The sequence below is a fragment of the Topomyia yanbarensis genome, chromosome 2 (assembly GCF_030247195.1).
Source record: "Topomyia yanbarensis strain Yona2022 chromosome 2, ASM3024719v1, whole genome shotgun sequence".
NCBI classification, from domain to species: Eukaryota; Metazoa; Arthropoda; class Insecta; order Diptera; family Culicidae; genus Topomyia; species Topomyia yanbarensis.
The window spans coordinates 207,170,160-207,185,848 of record NC_080671.1 but is presented as its reverse complement, the minus strand read 5'-3'; the positions used below and the strand labels follow the sequence as shown (position 1 = coordinate 207,185,848).

Genomic DNA, 15,689 nt, shown 5'->3' with positions numbered 1-15,689 from the left:
ATCAAACAATTTAACTGTCAAATTTAACCATGCTATAGAACAGAGTTATATTTTTCTTTGAGTATTATACCGACTGGAACTACAATCTTTTGTGAATATTTACGGCTTTCTCAGTCAATTTAGCTTGAGCAAACGAATTGTTTTTAAAACTGCCCGACGTTTCGACCGTTTTTGGCGGCCTTTTTCAAGGGAAACTAAAATAATCGTTTATTATGAGTGAACAGGTAAAGCATAGTAAAAACATATATGGAAAAGGTACGAAACAAAAACAAAATTGCAGTGCTGTGTGACTCACTTTAATCGTGTCGTTTTTGTCGTAGTCGCTGATTGCCAACGGTGGGAGGTTGGGTGTTTTTGCACTGGCCGAAATGGTTGTGGAGATGACGATTTTGTGCTGAAAAAGTCATCTGAAAAAATCTTTGGTACGGAGCTCTATGTATGCACGAAGTGGTCCAACGTCTGGTTTGAAGATGGTGACCCACTGATTGCGTATGGAGGGATTGATAGCAATTGTGAGCCAAAACAACTGTCATCACTGGTTTCTGTGTTTCTATTCCTTCGAGTGCTGGTCGTTTTCAGTGTGTGTAGGATGCCGGCGTAGGTAGTGTTGAGACCATCTACATCGGTGCGATGGTTGAAGGTGTTGGCGGTGTTTGAGATGTGGCACATTTCAAGTATTGGTAGAGCCGTCGATCGATAGGTTTTATCAATGATCTTAGCTTTGGTGAGATCAAAATTGTGGTCGTTTTTGATCATGTGTTCGATGAGAGCGGTTTTCTCACCGAGACTGATCAGCTGTTCGTCGGTGGTGATTGCGCCGTCGGTTTTTAATCGTACATACTGGTTTATGTTGGTTTTGTGGCCGTACAGTCTTGTTTTGAGCTGATTCCGTGTCATTCCTATGTAGTACATTGGGCAGTTCCCACAAGGCAGACTGTAGATGACATTAGATTGCAACAGAGGATCTACGGGGTCTTTGACGTTCAGCATTAGTTTGGATGTGGTGCTGATTGGTTTTGATGCTATTTTAACATTTGGGTAATCGGATTTTAGAATGCTTACTATAGATGTGCTGAGTGATGGTACGTATGGCAGTGATCTGTAAACCTGGTCGGTGGACGGACTGCTATCGTTGGGAGGATCTCTTGTGTTAGATGCATTTTTATTTTTATCCGGTTGTTGAGAGTTATTGGAGGGGCAGAATATTTTTGCATTGCGGGATATAAGTCTGTTGATGAGTGATGATGGGTAATTGTTCCTACGGAGATGTTGAAAAATTATATTTTGCTGCAAGTTAGGGCAGTTATCCGTGGTGAGACCAGTCACTCTTTTAATGAATTGTTGAGCGACGTTCATTTTCATCGATAGCGGGTGGAAAGAATGGTAGTTCAGAAGACGGCCTGATGCTATCGGTTTTGCGTACCAGCGTGTAGATAGTGTTTGGTCTGAATGTCGAGTTACTACTGTGTCTAAGAACGGAAGTTTGTTGTCGATCTCCTCTTCTTTTGTAAACTGTAGATGTTGATTGTATGCGTTAAAAGTATCCAGAGTTTGTTGTACTTTGTCTTTGGGGAGCGCCAAGAATAGATCGTCAACATATTTGCGGATTACCGGAATGGTGAATGGAAGTCGTTTGATTGAAGTTTGTAGTAAGTTTTCCATAATAATATCAGCTAGAATGGGCGATAGGGGGCTGCCCATGGCTGTGCCGAACGTTTGCTTGTAGTGTTTTTCCCGGAATCTGAAGTAACTGCTTTTAATACAAAACTCGACTAGCTCGAGAAACAAATCCAAATTAATGTTGGTGTGAACTTTAATGTTACGCCAGTCCATGATGATATCATGGGTGACCAGCTCTGTTGGTATGTTTGTGTACAGAGAGACCACATCAAACGACACTAGGACATAGTCAGGTGGAAGGGTGACCTGTTGTATATACTCGGTGAACTGGAAACTGTCGGGTGTGTTGTACTCACTGTGGAATGATGATTTTAGTATACTGCCTATGAACTTGGCAAGTTGATATGTCGGTGCTGTGATATTGGGGACCACCGGGCGCAGTGGCAAGTTGGGTTTGTGCGCTTTGGGTTGTCCGTATATGCGTGGGCATACAGCTGTATTTGATTTTAGGCGCATAGATGTTTTAGTGTCGATGAGCTTGAGATTGAGCAATCTGGTAATGAGCGAGTTGTTCTGTCTTTGGACGGAAGGTGTGGGGTCTTTGGATACCGTTTGGTATGCTGGTTCATTCAATAACGCATACATTTTGTTGTCATATTCTTTTTTATACATTATGACCGTTCTATTACCTTTGTCGGCCTCGAGGATACAGATGTCTTGGTGTTCAGTGAGAAATTTTGCAGTTGTGGTCGTTGCATGTTTGCAGAAATCGTGGAGCGGGGATTTGTATTCGTTGTGTTTTGCTTTAGAGATGTAGTTTTGGATTTGCGTTGCCACTTGGCATCTGTTCCGATCTTGTACGGCTTGGTCTGGAGAAACGTGTAGGATGGCTTCAACATCGGCGAGTAAATGATAGAATGGAATTTGTTTGATGTTTGTGACTGGCAGCGAAAATTTTGGTCCCAGACTTAGCAGAGCCAAGGTGTCTGGTGGAACTGTTACGGTGGTAGCGTTAAATATGGCTTTTTCGTTGAGCGTAGGAATGCTGTTGTTCGGTGATGCTGACCTGGTGATCAGCAAGTTGATTTTAGCGGTGGATTTGTGTTTTAATGATTCCTTGCGACTCTCAAACGACTGGTTTTGTGTTGTTATGAATCGTGTTGCGATGTCGTTGTTCGTGGCGTTTGTGAGACGCAACTGTATTTTGCTGAGCTCGTGTTTCAAACTCTTGATTTTGTGGAATGTTTGATTAATCTCGATATTCAAAATAGCTTTTTTGAATCGATCGGTGATTCGTTGAAGTTTCCATACATATGGGCTCCGTTCTTCAAGGAGCGGGTGGATACATTTAAGCGAATTCACTATGTGGGCAGGAAAAAGATCACTGCCATACGTACCATCACTCAGCACATCTATAGTAAGCATTCTAAAATCCGATTACCCAAATGTTAAAATAGCATCAAAACCAATCAGCACCACATCCAAACTAATGCTGAACGTCAAAGACCCCGTAGATCCTCTGTTGCAATCTAATGTCATCTACAGTCTGCCTTGTGGGAACTGCCCAATGTACTACATAGGAATGACACGGAATCAGCTCAAAACAAGACTGTACGGCCACAAAACCAACATAAACCAGTATGTACGATTAAAAACCGACGGCGCAATCACCACCGACGAACAGCTGATCAGTCTCGGTGAGAAAACCGCTCTCATCGAACACATGATCAAAAACGACCACAATTTTGATCTCACCAAAGCTAAGATCATTGATAAAACCTATCGATCGACGGCTCTACCAATACTTGAAATGTGCCACATCTCAAACACCGCCAACACCGTCAACCATCGCACCGATGTAGATGGTCTCAACACTACCTACGCCGGCATCCTACACACACTGAAAACGACCAGCACTCGAAGGAATAGAAACACAGAAACCAGTGATGACAGTTGTTTTGGCTCACAATTGCTATCAATCCCTCCATACGCAATCAGTGGGTCACCATCTTCAAACCAGACGTTGGACCACTTCGTGCATACATAGAGCTCCGCACCAAAGATTTTTTCAGATGACTTTTTCAGCACAAAATCGTCATCTCCACAACCATTTCGGCCAGTGCAAAAACACCCAACCTCCCACCGTTGGCAATCAGCGACTACGACAAAAACGACACGATTAAAGTGAGTCACACAGCACTGCAATTTTGTTTTTGTTTCGTACCTTTTCCATATATGTTTTTACTATGCTTTACCTGTTCACTCATAATAAACGATTATTTTAGTTTCCCTTGAAAAAGGCCGCCAAAAACGGTCGAAACGTCGGGCAGTTTTAAAAACAATTCGTTTGCTCAAGCTAAATTGACTGAGAAAGCCGTAAATATTCACAAAAGATTGTAGTTCCAGTCGGTATAATACTCAAAGATAACCTCAATATGGCTCACATACACAATGGCTTCTTCGCGCTAATTGAAAACAACTTTGGTTACGACACAGTTCAGCAGTTTAAAATGTACGCACAACTCAACACGAAAGCATGTAACATGACAGCACGTAAGGATTTTTTAATACAATGTCGCAAAATGGGAATTTTTCCTGCCCACATAGTGAATTCGCTTAAATGTATCCACCCGCTCCTTGAAGAACGGAGCCCATATATATGGAAACTTCAACGAATCACCGATCGATTCAAAAAAGCTATTTTGAATATCGAGATTAATCAAACATTCCACAAAATCAAGAGTTTGAAACACGAGCTCAGCAAAATACAGTTGCGTCTCACAAACGCCACGAACAACGACATCGCAACACGATTCATAACAACACAAAACCAGTCGTTTGAGAGTCGCAAGGAATCATTAAAACACAAATCCACCGCTAAAATCAACTTGCTGATCACCAGGTCAGCATCACCGAACAACAGCATTCCTACGCTCAACGAAAAAGCCATATTTAACGCTACCACCGTAACAGTTCCACCAGACACCTTGGCTCTGCTAAGTCTGGGACCAAAATTTTCGCTGCCAGTCACAAACATCAAACAAATTCCATTCTATCATTTACTCGCCGATGTTGAAGCCATCCTACACGTTTCTCCAGACCAAGCCGTACAAGATCGGAACAGATGCCAAGTGGCAACGCAAATCCAAAACTACATCTCTAAAGCAAAACACAACGAATACAAATCCCCGCTCCACGATTTCTGCAAACATGCAACGACCACAACTGCAAAATTTCTCACTGAACACCAAGACATCTGTATCCTCGAGGCCGACAAAGGTAATAGAACGGTCATAATGTATAAAAAAGAATATGACAACAAAATGTATGCGTTATTGAATGAACCAGCATACCAAACGGTATCCAAAGACCCCACACCTTCCGTCCAAAGACAGAACAACTCGCTCATTACCAGATTGCTCAATCTCAAGCTCATCGACACTAAAACATCTATGCGCCTAAAATCAAATACAGCTGTATGCCCACGCATATACGGACAACCCAAAGCGCACAAACCCAACTTGCCACTGCGCCCGGTGGTCCCCAATATCACAGCACCGACATATCAACTTGCCAAGTTCATAGGCAGTATACTAAAATCATCATTCCACAGTGAGTACAACACACCCGACAGTTTCCAGTTCACCGAGTATATACAACAGGTCACCCTTCCACCTGACTATGTCCTAGTGTCGTTTGATGTGGTCTCTCTGTACACAAACATACCAACAGAGCTGGTCACCCATGATATCATCATGGACTGGCGTAACATTAAAGTTCACACCAACATTAATTTGGATTTGTTTCTCGAGCTAGTCGAGTTTTGTATTAAAAGCAGTTACTTCAGATTCCGGGAAAAACACTACAAGCAAACGTTCGGCACAGCCATGGGCAGCCCCCTATCGCCCATTCTAGCTGATATTATTATGGAAAACTTACTACAAACTTCAATCAAACGACTTCCATTCACCATTCCGGTAATCCGCAAATATGTTGACGATCTATTCTTGGCGCTCCCCAAAGACAAAGTACAACAAACTCTGGATACTTTTAACGCATACAATCAACATCTACAGTTTACAAAAGAAGAGGAGATCGACAACAAACTTCCGTTCTTAGACACAGTAGTAACTCGACATTCAGACCAAACACTATCTACACGCTGGTACGCAAAACCGATAGCATCAGGCCGTCTTCTGAACTACCATTCTTTCCACCCGCTATCGATGAAAATGAACGTCGCTCAACAATTCATTAAAAGAGTGACTGGTCTCACCACGGATAACTGCCCTAACTTGCAGCAAAATATAATTTTTCAACATCTCCGTAGGAACAATTACCCATCATCACTCATCAACAGACTTATATCCCGCAATGCAAAAATATTCTGCCCCTCCAATAACTCTCAACAACCGGATAAAAATAAAAATGCATCTAACACAAGAGATCCTCCCAACGATAGCAGTCCGTCCACCGACCAGGTTTACAGATCACTGCCATACGTACCATCACTCAGCACATCTATAGTAAGCATTCTAAAATCCGATTACCCAAATGTTAAAATAGCATCAAAACCAATCAGCACCACATCCAAACTAATGCTGAACGTCAAAGACCCCGTAGATCCTCTGTTGCAATCTAATGTCATCTACAGTCTGCCTTGTGGGAACTGCCCAATGTACTACATAGGAATGACACGGAATCAGCTCAAAACAAGACTGTACGGCCACAAAACCAACATAAACCAGTATGTACGATTAAAAACCGACGGCGCAATCACCACCGACGAACAGCTGATCAGTCTCGGTGAGAAAACCGCTCTCATCGAACACATGATCAAAAACGACCACAATTTTGATCTCACCAAAGCTAAGATCATTGATAAAACCTATCGATCGACGGCTCTACCAATACTTGAAATGTGCCACATCTCAAACACCGCCAACACCGTCAACCATCGCACCGATGTAGATGGTCTCAACACTACCTACGCCGGCATCCTACACACACTGAAAACGACCAGCACTCGAAGGAATAGAAACACAGAAACCAGTGATGACAGTTGTTTTGGCTCACAATTGATATCAATCCCTCCATACGCAATCAGTGGGTCACCATCTTCAAACCAGACGTTGGACCACTTCGTGCATACATAGAGCTCCGTACCAAAGATTTTTTCAGATGACTTTTTCAGCACAAAATCGTCATCTCCACAACCATTTCGGCCAGTGCAAAAACACCCAACCTCCCACCGTTGGCAATCAGCGACTACGACAAAAACGACACGATTAAAGTGAGTCACACAGCACTGCAATTTTGTTTTTGTTTCGTACCTTTTCCATATATGTTTTTACTATGCTTTACCTGTTCACTCATAATAAACGATTATTTTAGTTTCCCTTGAAAAAGGCCGCCAAAAACGGTCGAAACGTCGGGCAGTTTTAAAAACAATTCGTTTGCTCAAGCTAAATTGACTGAGAAAGCCGTAAATATTCACAAAAGGTTATATTTTTCAAATAACTTTCGAAGTGTAAGATAGATTGAAATGGAATTTTTAATGAATCGAATCATCTAGTTAAGCTGCATGTGCACCCGAACGCTAAAAATATTGTGTCGATGTCAAACTTCCTGTCGAAGTACCTTCCAATTTTTTTCGAAACTTTGTTTATATTTATTTGCATGCATCTAGGGCTACGTTGATGATTTTCATTTGCTCAGCTTACTCTCAAAAGAAACTTTAAACTGGGGCACCGTCACATCTGGCAAGCCAGATGACACTCATTTTACAATTGTTAAATGAGCCACAACTTTTTAAAACTTTCCTCGAACGATTTACGTCATTATTATTTGTCTTTACTATAGATATGAAAATAGCTTTTCATTCACATGTTTAAAATACAAAGATGATATAAATTATTTTAAACCAAAAAGTATTTTGAATTAACAAAAAACCTGCACGTCTCAAAATATTTTTTGATGCTACATTTCCATTTCTTGGAATAGTGAACATTTACATCGTCGTCTCATTTCCATAACTGGTTTCATAACGTGGATAAAATATATGTTAGGCGTAGTTCATTGAGTTTTTAAGCGACGATAGAGACTAGTTACATAATTCGAACACCATAAAGACTTATTAGGATTTATAAAAACCCAAATGAAAAAGACGCTTTTGTTGAATCCTCCCACTAGTTATTTTTTATAGTGACCATTTCTTCTTTATATTCAAAAAATACAGAACTATCTGGTTCATTCATTGAAATGTAAAGATTATTCGAAATTTTCATATAAAATTAGCGTATTTAATATTTTACATTATAGCAAGATCGCAATATTGTGTTTAATCTTTGCGGTACTAACATAGTTTTTGGCATTATCTTTTATCCTTTAATCGGCTCTAACTCGGTCAAATTTCAACCGATTTTGATGTACCAGGTTTTATTGGATCGAGAATTTATTGTAGTTTTAGTGACCAAAATTAAGTCCGGATAGTTTTACCATTTCCGGAATTATTCCGGATTCCGTTGGGGTAATAGATTATTTTGAAACTAAGAAAAATAATTATTTTGGACAAATTAGTGATTTAGCAACATTCTGACAGCATTTTTTTCAAATAAAAGGCGTCAAACGACTATATAAAAGTCCTAAGAACCACTTGGATATTATCTGGCAATGTTCCGGATCAGATGACCCGGACAATGTGGCCACTTACCGACCTAAACGAAACCATACCTTGCGACGTATCAAACTTCGTGATTTTAGCACGAGTTTATTGGTGACCATGTCAATACTATCTTCTATGTTTGGAACCATCTGGTTATGTTCCGAACCAGGTGCCCTGGAAAAGGTGGCCACTTACCGACCTGAACCAAACCCTACCTTGCGACGTATCAAACTTCATGATTTTTCTGCACGGGTTCATTGGTGGTAATGTCAATACTATCTTCTATGTTTGGAACCATCTGGTTATGTTCCGAACCAGGTGCCCTGGAAAAGATGGCCACTTATCGACCTGAACCAAACCCAGTCATGTGACATATCAAACTTCATGATTTTTCTGCACGAGTTTATTGGTGGCCATGCCAATACTATCTTCTATGTTTGGAAACATCTGGTTATGTTCTGGACCAGGTGCCCTGGAAAAGGTGGCCACTTATCGACCTGAACCAAACCCAGTCATGTGACATATCAAACTTCATGATTTTTCTGCACGAGTTCATTGGTGGCCATGTCAGTAATATCTTCTATGTTTGGAAGCATCTGGTTATTTTCCGAACCTGGTGCCCTGGAGAAGGTGGCCTCTGGAGAGGCTTTGACCCGGAGATTTTCACTGACCTGGGGGGAACGAGACAGAAATTGGAATCAAAGCGATTGTTCGGCATTTTAGAGTGCTTTAATCGCCTTTTATAACTACGTTAAAGTAAAGCTGTAAATTATCAACGTTTGAGAATGGTTTTATCGGTTTAATCTGGTGTAATATTTCACTTCCTCGACTAAATGTCAAGAATACAAAAGCACCAGCTACTCTCACTGTGGAGGATAAGTCGCACGAGCATCGCTCTCCTCCACAACTAACAGGAAAAGGAGGCAGGGCTGCGGCATCACATGGGAAGCACTATGTGGTGTCGGTTATTCATTACCAGAGGTCGCGACAAAAGGGCAAAACAGGGGGCAACCCCTTACCAAACACACAAGGGTCGCTGCAGGAGTAGCAACAACACCGGAAGAACTCATAACTCTCCGAGCTCTCGATCGAAGCAGTTCGTTTTCTGGTGCTGTGCATAAAGTGAACAAGAATAAATTGTCAGTGAAGGTCAACCATTGTTCGAGGCAGTCTTTGTTCGCCGGTGCCCAGGCTGGTGAAGTGAATACCAGAATAGCCGGAATCGCCGCTATATAAGCTAAGTATTTTTTTTTTCTTTCATTTCCCTTTCCCCGATCGGTCTCTACTTCTGCCCTTTCCCCTGAATATAAGTTTCATCTCTCGTTTACACCACGTGTTATCCTCGTGCCTAAATGGCCGAGGGCGAAGTAACATTGGATGGGAATGATATTCCCATGGATATACCGGATAAACCCGAAATTACTCCCTCCCCTGATTCCCCCAGTCCTCCCCGTATTAAAACATACCCAGCCAGTTCGACTGGACCCTGGGTGGTGTATTTCCGGCCCAACACGAAATCGCCCAATATTCTAGAAATCTCACGGGAGCTGACTGCCAACTACCCGTCCGTGGCTCAGATAACACGTGTTCGAGCTAATAAGATACGCGTTATAGTAAATGACCTCGACCAGGCAAACCAGATTGCTCGCAGCGAGCGTTTTACGAAGCAATTCAAAGTGTATGTGCCTTGTAGAGTTGTGGAGATCGATGGGGTCGTCGCCGAACCGGGTCTAAAGTGCGAAGACCTGTTGAAGTACGGGGTTGGCTGCTTTAAGGACCCTTCACTTCAAAAGGTGAAAATTCTGGAATGCAAGCAATTGTATTCCGCAAAAACTGAAGATGATAAGACAACTTATTCTCCGTCAGACTCGATTCGGGTGACTTTCTCCGGATCTGCTCTTCCCAACTATGTCCTCCTGGATAAGGTTCGCCTACCTGTTCGCCTATTTGTACCGCGGGTAATGAACTGCAGCAATTGCAAGCAACTGGGCCACACAGCCACTTATTGTGGCAATAAAAAACGGTGCGGCAAATGCGAGGGAGAGCATGAGGATGACGCTTGCGGTGGAGAAACTGAGAAGTGTATTTACTGCGGGGGCCATCCGCATGCTCTTAAGTCATGCCCGGCGTACAAGCAGCGCGGGGATAAAATTAAGCGCTCCCTTAAGGATCGCTCGAGGCACTCTTATGCAGAAATGCTAAAGAATGCTTCGCCATCTGTCCCTTCCGAAAATTCCTTTGCTCTTTTGGCTGGCGTTGAGCAAGAATCTGACGACCCACAAGAGGGAACATCATTGGTTAACCCAGGGGAATCCAGGAAGAGGAGAAATCTAGCCTCCCCTACATTGCCTCGTAAGGGTGCCAAGGTGTCGTCCACTCAGAGTGCGCCAACCGCAATCAATAAATCCAACGGAAGTGATGCACAAAAGCCGAAGCAATTTGCTCCAGGACTTGGAAATATTAATTCTAACAAGGAGTACCCACCACTTCCAGGGACACCAAAAACCCCAAGTGTCCCCTTTTTTCAATCAGATACTCAGTCCAGTAGCGGACTAATGAAATTTTCTGACATAGTGGACTTAATTTTCACAGCTTTCAATGTTACTGATCCTCTTAAAAGCCTTCTGATACGTTTTCTCCCTATAGTGCAAACATTTTTGAAGCAGTTGACTACTAAATGGCCCCTCCTTGCAGCGATCGTATCCTTCGATGGCTAAGTCATCGAACGAGGTCACCGATTCGATCACTGTTCTACAGTGGAACAGCAGAAGTATCCTCCCGAAAATCGATTCCTTTAAATTTTTACTAAATAGTTTAAAATGTGATGCTTTCGCATTATGTGAAACTTGGTTAACTTCCGATATAAATCTCAACTTCCACGACTTTAATATAATTCGTCTGGATCGAGAAAACCCCTATGGAGGAGTACTTTTGGGGATCAAAAAGTGCTATTCTTTCAACCGAATTAACCTCCCTTCGACACCAGGCATTGAAATTGTCGCTTGTCAAGTTTTAATCAAAGGTAAAGACCTTTGCATTGCTTCCATCTACATTCCTCCTAGAGCCTCGGTAGGGCACCGAACGCTTTGTAATATCACGGAATCCTTACCGGCACCGCGGCTAGTTCTGGGAGACTTTAACTCGCACGGTACGGTATGGGGCTGTCTTCATGATGATAATAGATCAACATTAATCCAAGATCTTTGCGATAATTTCAACATGACCATCTTGAACACGGGAGAAATGACGCGGATTCCTACACCACCAGCACGCGCAAGCGCGTTGGATTTGTCGCTTTGCTCGACATCGCTACAGTTAGATTGCATGTGGAAGGTGATCCCTGATCCCCACGGTAGCGATCATTTGCCTATCGTGATTTCAATTGCTAACGGTTCAAGACCATCGGAAACAATCAATGTCTCGTATGACCTCACACGGAACATTGATTGGAAGAGTTACGCGACCGCGATATCCGTTAAAATCGAATCCACCCAAGAGCTTCCTCCGGAGGAAGAGTACAGGTTTTTGGCTGGCTTGATTCTCGACAGTGCGAATCAAGCTCAGACTAAACCAGTACCCAGCGCGAATACCCATGGACGGTCTCCCACCCTGTGGTGGGATAAAGAGTGCTCAGAGCTGTACGCGGAAAAGTCCACTGCATATAAGGCCTTCCGGGAAGACGGGTTACCCGCTAGCTATCTACAGTACGCGTCGTTAGAAAGGCGAATGAAGAGTCTAATGAAAGCCAAAAAACGTAGTTATTGGCGCCGGTTCGTCGACGGGTTAACGAGAGAAACAGCGATGAGCACTCTTTGGGGTACGGCTCGACGTATGCGTAACCGTAATAGTACCAACGAGAACGTGGAATATTCAAACCGTTGGATATTTGCTTTCGCCAAGAAGATCTGTCCGGACTCTGTCCCGGTACAGAAAACGTACCGCGCCGCGTCTCCTCACGATACCGCGAACGAAACACCGTTTTCGATGGTGGAGTTCTCACTTGCTCTCTTATCATGCAACAATAACGCCCCAGGGTTAAACAGAATCAAATTCAACTTGCTGAAGAATCTACCTGACACTGCAAAAAGGCGCTTGTTGAATTTATTTAACAAGTTTCTTGAGGGTAACATTGTCCCTCATGACTGGAGGCAAGTGAAGGTCATCGCCATCCAAAAACCAGGAAAACCAGCCTCCGACCACAACTCATATCGGCCGATTGCAATGCTGTCCTGTATTCGGAAGTTGTTCGAGAAAATGATCTTGTTTCGCCTCGACAATTGGGTTGAAGCAAATGGCTTACTGTCAGATACACAATTTGGCTTCCGCAAAGGCAAAGGGACGAACGATTGCCTTGCGTTGCTTTCTACAGAAATCCAAATGGCCTATGCTAACAAAGAGCAGATGGCATCAGTCTTCTTGGATATTAAGGGGGCTTTTGACTCAGTTTCTATCAACATTCTGTCAGAGAAGCTGCACCAGCATGGTCTTTCGCCAATTTTAAATAACTTTTTGCTAAACCTGTTGTCTGAAAAGCACATGCACTTTTCGCATGGCGATTTAACAACATTGCGATTTAGCTACATGGGTCTTCCCCAGGGCTCATGTCTAAGTCCCCTGCTCTACAATTTCTACGTGAATGACATTGACGATTGTCTTGCCAATTCATGCACGCTAAGGCAACTTGCAGACGATGGCGTGGTCTCTGTCACAGGGCCCAAAGCTGCCGACTTGCAAGGACCATTACAAAATACCTTGGACAATTTGTCTGCTTGGGCTCTTCAGCTGGGTATTGAGTTCTCCACGGAGAAAACTGAGTTGGTTGTTTTTTCTAGGAAGCGTGAGCCGGCGCAACTCCAGCTTCTATTAATGGGTGCAACGATCAACCAGGTTTTCACATTTAAATATCTCGGGGTCTGGTTCGACTCTAAAGGTACCTGGGGATGTCACATTAGGTATCTGAAACAGAAATGCCAACAAAGGATCAATTTTCTCCGAACAATAACTGGAACATGGTGGGGTGCTCACCCAGGAGACCTGATCAGGTTATACCAAACAACGATATTGTCGGTGATGGAGTACGGGTGTTTCTGTTTCCGCTCCGCTGCGAACATACACTTCATCAAACTGGAGAGAATCCAGTATCGTTGCTTGCGCATTGCCTTGGGTTGCATGCACTCGACCCATACGATGAGTCTCGAAGTGCTGGCGGGCGTTCTTCCGCTAAAAAATCGATTTTGGGAACTCTCATATCGATTGCTCATCCGATGCGACATTCTGAACCCGTTGGTGATTGAAAACTTCGAGAGGCTCGTCGAGCTTAATTCTCAAACCCGATTTATGGCCTTGTACTTCGACTACATGGCACAGAGCATTAATCCTTCTTCATATACTCCCAGCCGTGTTCGTTTCCTAGATACTTCTGATTCTACTGTATTCTTCGACACATCCATGAAGGAAGAGATTCGTGGAATCCCGGACCATATACGCCCGCAAGTGATCCCCAATATATTTTATAATAAATTCCGAGAAGTCGACTGTGACAAAATGTTCTACACTGACGGATCAAATCTCGATGGGTCCACTGGCTTCGGTATCTTCAACAATACTATCACCGCTTCATTCAAGCTCAATGATCCCGCTTCAGTTTACGTCGCAGAGTTAGCTGCAATTCAGTACACCCTTGGGATCATCGACACTCTGCCCACAGATCACTACTTCATCATTTCGGACAGCCTCAGCTCTATCGAGGCTCTTCGTGCGGTGAAGCCTAAAAAGCAATTCCCGTATTTTCTGGGGAAGATACAGGAGTCCTTGTGTACGTTATCTGAAAAATCTTATCAGATTACCTTTGTTTGGGTCCCCTCTCATTGTTCTATCCCGGGCAATGAAAAGGCCGACTCATTAGCAAAGGTGGGCGCATTAAATGGTGACATATACGAAAGACCAATCTGCTTCAACGAATTTTTTAGTATTTGTCGTCAGAGGACACTCAACAGTTGGCAAACCTCGTGGAGCAATGGTGAACTTGGACGATGGCTACATTCGATTATCCCAAAGGTATCAACGAAGCCTTGGTTCAGGGGGATGGATGTGGGTCGGGATTTTATTCGTGTAATGTCCCGACTTATGTCCAACCACTACACCTTAGATGCACATTTGCGGCGTATTGGGCTTGCGGAGAGTAGTCTGTGCGCTTGTGACGAGGGCTATCATGACATCGAGCACGTTGTCTGGGTATGCGCCGGGTATTTGGACGCCAGGTCTCAGTTAAAGGATTCCCTTCGGGCCCGAGGTAGACCACCCAATGTCCCAGTCCGAGATATGCTGGCAAATCGTGATTTCCCCTATATGTCCCTTATTTATACTTTCATAAAAACGATAAATATCCCAATTTAGCCCCTCTCTTTTTATTTCTCGTTTTTAGAAGTTTCCTCTTGCCGTGTGGAACCGATATGCTTCAGACTGCCACTATATAACCGCCGTCGCCCTTATCACTACGGAATCTGAAGCGAGAGCGACTCGAGGTCCGAAGGATTCCCTTTGAAGGATTCCCCGCGGGTCCGAAGAATACCATCCGCCAATCCGACCTACTAGACTGAGGCGCAAATTTGTTTCGCTGATCTCCCGTTTGCCCGAAAGTTGCAAGTTTTGCTCTTCTCTCCCGGTCACCATCTACGCCTTCTCTCCCCTGTCCTTGATACAGCTACTTCTACACCGATTTTGGAAATGACCAAGCATAAGTATCCGATAAAAAATCAAATTTGTATTCCGTATTCCTAGTTTTAAGATAGTTGTAATTTCTACTCTTTGTTAAAACTATTGTCCCCCATCTTGTAAATAGAATTGTATCCCTAGTTTTAAAACATCTGTGAAATTTTTCATAAATATTTGTTCCCCCTTTTGTGTACCAAACTATATTGTTAGTTTTAAGATAACTGTAAATATTTCCTAAAAAACTATTACTATTGAATTCCTTGTTTTAAAATTTTTCATAAAAAAAAAATCTTTTGCCCCCTCTCTTATATATAGAATTTTTTTTTTCTAGTCTTAAGATAGCTGTAAATTTTTTCTCTTTTATAAAAAAAAATATTTCAACATTGTAACCTCCTAGTTTTAAGATATTCAAAATGTAAAAACAAAAGAATTCGGCACCGCCAAGCTAACGCATTTGTGCCTATCAAATAAACGAAATGAATAAAAAAAAAAAAAACACCGGAAGAACTCGTTTGAGGTTGACCTAGTCAGTTGGATTAGAAGAAATCTGCCATACCTTGGTGCAGCTGGTGATAAGCACCACTAGCAGTGAAGTGATTAGGTAAAATTTGCAGCAAAAACTTTCCTTTTTTATTTCTATGTTAGTCACATTTTCTTTTTTACATTTTAACGACATTCAATTAGCTAGAGA

At 42.8% G+C, this 15,689-nt stretch overlaps 2 protein-coding genes across 2 annotated transcripts; one reads left to right on the top strand and one right to left on the bottom strand.

The window, feature by feature from the left end:
- Positions 1-432: 432 nt before the first annotated feature.
- Positions 433-3,045, bottom strand: LOC131680001 (uncharacterized). The gene has a single exon (XM_058960739.1). It carries the CDS (start codon positions 3,043-3,045, stop codon positions 433-435), a length of 2,613 nt encoding a protein of 870 aa, XP_058816722.1.
- A 157-nt stretch (positions 3,046-3,202) lies between these two features.
- On the top strand, positions 3,203-6,776 carry LOC131680000 (uncharacterized). The gene is made up of 3 exons (XM_058960738.1): positions 3,203-3,478; positions 3,706-3,804; positions 4,362-6,776. The coding sequence occupies exons 1-3, from the start codon at positions 3,203-3,205 to the stop codon at positions 6,774-6,776; spliced, it is 2,790 nt and encodes a 929-aa protein (XP_058816721.1).
- The last annotated feature ends 8,913 nt before the right edge of the window (positions 6,777-15,689 follow it).